At 40.2% G+C, this 6,000-nt stretch overlaps 1 protein-coding gene across 1 annotated transcript in view; it reads right to left on the bottom strand.

The window, feature by feature from the left end:
- RUNX1T1 (RUNX1 partner transcriptional co-repressor 1) overlaps positions 1 to 4,991 on the bottom strand; it is a 135,712-nt gene extending 130,721 nt beyond the window's left edge. The window contains 3 exon segments of the mRNA XM_054498668.2: positions 4,538 to 4,594; positions 4,597 to 4,680; positions 4,856 to 4,991. Coding sequence (XP_054354643.2) covers positions 4,538 to 4,594; positions 4,597 to 4,680; positions 4,856 to 4,976 — 262 coding nt within the window. The 5' untranslated portion in view covers positions 4,977 to 4,991.
- Between the last annotated feature and the right edge of the window lie 1,009 nt (positions 4,992 to 6,000).

Raw genomic sequence — 6,000 nt, forward strand, 5'->3', positions numbered from 1 at the left:
GAAGGTATTCTGATGCAGGAACACAATTTGGTAATAGAGAAGCCTGGATCAGGTGGTACTGAGGAATATAGACTAGCACACACTTGTGAGTATCCAAGGATATGTCAGCTAGAAGCCAACTCTGATTCCTAAGTGGGGGTGAAGAGGGGATAACTGAAAGAAAACAGTGGATAAGTAGATATGGCCACTGAGGGGAATATGCAGCCAATTATTCAGAGAATAAGGTCCTAAATAATTACTAAAGCTCAGGCACAAAGTAAGTCATTAATTTGGGGAATACAAAGAAACCTCAATTTTCTAAATTGGGGTGAAAGATCAAGCCAGAAGAGTAACTATGGCAAGAGTCTCAGAGCAATGGGCTGGAGTTCTTTGAAATGAAGAAAGTGAAACACTGGTTAATCAATTACTTAAAATCAGTGATGAGAATGTATGTGAAGGTTGGTTAAGGACAGGCTCATAGTAGGTCTCTAGTATTTATCAATTCCTCTCCTCTCTCCCAAGACCAACAACTAAGTAGCAGCCCTCAAGAGCCCTGAGCACACTTAGAAGTGGTCTGTGCCCCAGGTGTTATAAGATTAATGAACCCAGTCAATCACATTCCCCAAGGCACTTAGAGGTGCTTAGATTGCTGGAGACACAACGGGAAAACTTCACATTTGTGCCCTCTGCATTCCTCTTCTACAAGATCTATATTCTAAAGGCCCTATTCATCCAAATAGTGATTTGCTTTAGAGGCCTTGATCGATATGAAACCGACCAAAACAAATGCCTGCTTTATTCCTTCATGCATTACTTTATAAAGGTAATCACAATTAGAACTATTAAAGGAGATGATTTTAAGTTGGTATCTCTTGGTCCTTGAAAATATTAGTAGTTGTAGGCAACATTGACAGTTTTAAACTCTTTCGAACAAGCAGGTCTCACACTTTAAACATCAACCACGGGGCATTACTTTACCAGTAGTTCTGATGTAAGAGCCTGGACATATTTCATCAAGTATGAACATTTCAAAAAGAGGCACAGGAATCTCCCCTGTTGGTGTCATGTAAGGCACCGTGGCTTCAAAAACAACTCTCATTAGAAGATCACATCCCAAGTGAAGGGATTATGTCTGTGAATAAACTTTTTGTACACTGATACGTGATTCAGCATCTTTTCTTAAAAGTGTCAGAAACTGGTGCTATATTAGGGAAAATAGCCGCATGATGCCCAGCTCTCTTTAAGATATGCCAGCACGACATGCCATACTGAACTGTTCTTTGGGCTTGAAATTGGAAACTGCATTCCTTAAAAGCATTCTTCTTTGGTTGGTTCCATACATGTAATTGCAAATACTCACATCCAACATTGTTCTTCAAACTACCTCTTCTTTTGAGTTGGTGTTTTAGAAGAAACATTGCATTTGTTAATATCAAACATGCTAAGGTGTCACTGTGCCTGCCTTCCCCTTTATACATTCTTGAAATATTTTGAGTTTATCTGTGAAGAGTGTGTCTAGCAATTCACATGTGAAGCCACAAACTTAGCTAATTGATCCTCAGCAGCGATCAGGTCTCACCCCAGACAAATTACTATAGCCACAAGTCCACCAAACTGCAATCCAAGGTTGAGTCAGTATTGAACCTCATCCAAATTTCACCAGTCTTCCTTCTAGTTTAATTCTCTCTGCCCATGTTTTATATGGATAGCGTTGTCATTCACTTTCTTGTTATGAGGACGCAGTATTATTTTTATTATGATTATTTAAGACATCTTAAGAGTTTCCTTTTTAATTAAAATTAGATAATTTTAAAAGAACATGTCTTTCCTAGCAATGTCACTAGTAAAATGCATCCAATTTTTCTCTACGTGGTGCCTTCCCTGTCCACAAAACTTATTTGATTAGCAGTACTATAGAAGCTAAAGCTTTTGTATGCAGGCACTCAAGCATAATTTAATCATTTTATTTAAGCATGGAAAAGATTATTCTAAAAGCCCTGTTAGTAAAATATCCCTGATTAGTTTAAACTTACATTTGCAGGTATATTAAAGGTAAAATAAATCTCAGAATGCTCAGTATGCAAGAACAGTGTTAACTTTGTTGCAACAGTCCGGCAGTAAGTTAAAAATTGTAGTATTAGAGAATGTAAGGAATAACTATGTGATTTTCAATACATGTATTTAAACAGGTTATTTTAAAATAAATGGTTTTGTGTGAACCCCTTTTTATTACCAGGATTTTCACCTACGGAAACCTCTTTTATAGTCAAACAAGATGAGGTCTTAATTGCATACTACCATTTATCTGCTGAGGATAAAAGTGCCAACAAATGAAAATGCACATTAGGCAAGAGATTGTCAGAATAGAAAATTTTTTTATTTTTTTTATTTTTTTGTTTTTTTGTTTTTAAATAACCCACTCACATTAACAAAAGACTGCAGTAGCTTCCAAATTATAGGTTGTTATTTTTAGTGGAAGTAGTTCAATATTCATATTGGAGCAGATGTAGCAGTTTAACAAAACAGCTCTTCAAATCCTGCACAAATTGAAAACAGGAAAACTGATTGCATTTTCTCTTATCACTTTCCTTTTCTGAATTGACACTTTTGGCCTTCTGAAAATTTACACATGGCTTTCATCTCAACAGCACCTGCTGATCAAATAGATACCTAACATTTTCATGAAAATTGTATAAAGGACTAGTTTTGTTCTAAACACTGTAAAGGGCATCAGTTGCCTACTTGATGGCAACAATTGTCATGTATAAGTCATAGTCATAATAGATTTATTTTTCATAGATTTCTTTAACATAAAAATATGTTAAGTCCCTTCTGGTTTTTTTTTTTTTTTCATATTCACTCTCTGTATGGTTCAAATTTGACTCAATGTTTGCCTAATACTTAGTTTTGTTATTTAAAGACTATGCAAAATTGTCTGAAAGGGTAAATTACACCAAGATAACAAACACTTAGTATTTCTCTGCCTTTGCTTGAAATACACATATTTATCTATATAAGTTATTGTCTATGCATGCACATGAGTGTAAAATACATACATCTCACTTTGTGTTCAACCCACTATCGCTTCTCGGCCTTTTGGCTAAGATCAAGTGTATTCCACCCACTAAAAGAAAACTGGAAACAAAAAGTCAGAGTCAGGCCCTATTTTTGAAGGGACCTTACACATTATTTTATGAGATATAGATTTAGCAGGTGCCTGGCTGTTTCAGTACCCCAGACTGGAAAAGAACGAATGTCACTCATGCAACAAACTGGTCACCTAAATAGTGACCGACCACTCACTGTAAATAACTACAGGTAAAGGTAAATCTTGAAAATGGGTATCCTTCTATATAAAATATGCAAGATCGATGGCTAGCATGCTTTTCAGATTTTTAAACATGCTCCACATATTTCTCTATAACATCCAATTCTGGGTAAAATTAAAGATGTTCCTAAGACATGCTATCTGCTAGCTTCTTAGCCAAAAGAGCCCTACCCTTTCTGAAAGATTCCAGGCTGTCCTTTCCCATTCTGTCTGGGTGATAAGGAAACCTGAAGGCAGAAATGACATACAGTAATATATGTGCCACTCTGGCCAGTTGGTCTGTGAATTTCAGTGTTTCATCATGCTCACTGAGGCAACAGCAAACCTGAAATGTCAATATGTTCAGTCAATGGAAGTAAAATAATGGGACTCTATTGTCTTACCCAATCGATCTGCTGCTGTCAACAAGGAAACATGCCCCCCTGGCTTTAAACAAATTTTAATTAGGCTTTTAGTTACTGGATCGTATCTATCTATCTATGAAAACACCTATTTTGACAATGTGTAGAAGGCAAAACAACCATCTTTTCCACTTTTCTTCATTTTAAGAACCTTCTAAAGTTGATATTACAATGTTTCAAATACTTGTGAGTCAATAAGACATGTTGTCTCCTTTTTTTAAACTAGCTCCAACCAAAAGATTTCATGGTTCAAATCCAAAATACAAATCTACCTAACAGACTTGTAGCGATTTTTCTTCTCCTCTAGGCTGAGTTGAGCCATACTATAAAATCAACTAATTCCATATTAAAAGTAGGCTTCATTTGCTTTTCTTACTCATTCAAGTACTGTTAGCATCAATTTATCACGCATTTAAAACAAGTCACACAAAACCAAACATTAATGATCAGTCCCAAAGCCTTTACCCTCTTTTCTCAGTTCATCAATCCTAAATGCAAGGGGTAAGTGAAATTCCTGTTAAAATCAGGGAGGTGCATGGTGCTGAGAAGGGTAGGGGGTTGTCAGGGGAGAGGAAATAAGACATTTTAAGTTATCCAAATTGCACCAGTTCTCTAGCCCTTCCTTCCACCAAAAGAGAGACAGTCTCACCTTAAAATAAAAATGAACTAATCAAGTTGTTAAGCAGCTTTGTCTCTCCCTTCTTCATCTAAAGGCTTCAGCGTCCAGTCAATAAATAATCTATTGTTCCCCCTTTATCGAGTCTCTTTAAACCTATTCAGACTGGCAAAACTAAACCCAATTAAAGATAAGGCCCTCCGGTATTCTCACCTCGGTGAGTCCTGTCTGGATAGCAGAGGTGATGGGAGATAGCGTCAAGGCCAGGGTAGATGCCTCCTCCTCACCCCACACAACAAAAGGCAGATTTCTCTTTCTCACTCTGCTAATCTTTAAATGTAAATTCTCTCCGCCAGCTAAGAGGAGCGACAGATAACATGTTACATCTTCACTTCTCCTGGTCTTATCGACTTCTGAATCATTTGGAAAGGGAGAGAGGGAGAGAGAAAAGCCGCCTCCCCACGCCCCCCTTCCTCCTGGCCACCCCTCCTTCCTCCCTGCTCGCCTCCCTCCCCTGTTCACGGAGATTACCTTCTGGCAAAGGAGCGCGGGAGAGCGGCCGCGGCCGAGGCGGCACCCAGACCGCGGCTTTGTATTCATTAAACACACATTGGAGCTTATCAGAAGTAAAAGCCTTGTCAGGATGGCACATTGTGTGTGAGTGAGTGTGTGAGCGCAGGAGGGAGAGGAGAGAAGCCAACGTGCATCAGGGTGATTACAATATCAGCAGGGCCCAGATGGAGGCAGGAAAATAAACAGAGGGTGCGTGTGAGACGGAGCGGGAGAGGGAGGAAAAGTGGGAGAGGGAGGGAGAGAGAGAAGACAGAAAGGGACAGGCAGGAGGGAAGGAGGGATGGAGGAGGGGGCGGGGGCTCAGACCCCAGGATGGGGCCAGAAAGTGGGGGAGAGCTACCCTAAGGCTATCCGGGAATGAAAGGCAGGCTAGAAGTCGCCTGCATGCCCAAATCTACCCCTACCACCCAAAGAAGGGAGGAAACCAGCAAACTGTATTTCCCTGCTCCAGGGCTAGGCTGGAACATGTTAGAGATTCTGTCAAGGTCAGAGGAGGATCAAGAGCTCTCTCTTGACAGAACCTAAGGAGACAGTCGCCATCTCACCTCCATCCAAATAGCCACATTTTGCAAAACAAACCTACTGAGTCTATGGAGCAGTTAAGCAGCCTTCCAGACCAACCTCAAGTCGGAGTTCTTGTCCCTTTCTTTGCTAACTCCAATATTCCTAAATTCCAGCCCCTGCACATTCACACATGCAGAGATATAAAATAGCTCCTGTCCCTGAACTTTAATGTGTCCCAGTTGAAGACTCCTGCAGCCAGCATCATTGTGATAAGGAGGAACACTTGTGATTGGTAGCTACAGGTGACTCTTAGAGACCTGCTCCACCTCCAGAAATTGTGTTGGGGGAGGAGGCTCCTTGTGTGTGCATCTGAGAGTCTATTTTGGAGGTAGGAATCTGAAATTGAGGCAATCAATCTCGGCTTGAGCTGCCTCATGGCTCTTCACCCACCCAGAGCCAGAGAATCAATCAGAGAACAAGCAAGGGCTAAGCTCGTCTGTCAGTCCAGAGTTCATCCCCCTCCCCAGCAGGGTCAGGAAGGAGACACACCTGAGTAGTCCCTTGGGAGTCCCTTTTCACTTTTAAATACACCCATCAGA

The sequence above is a fragment of the Pongo pygmaeus genome, chromosome 7 (assembly GCF_028885625.2).
Source record: "Pongo pygmaeus isolate AG05252 chromosome 7, NHGRI_mPonPyg2-v2.0_pri, whole genome shotgun sequence".
Taxonomy (NCBI): domain Eukaryota; kingdom Metazoa; phylum Chordata; class Mammalia; order Primates; family Hominidae; genus Pongo; species Pongo pygmaeus.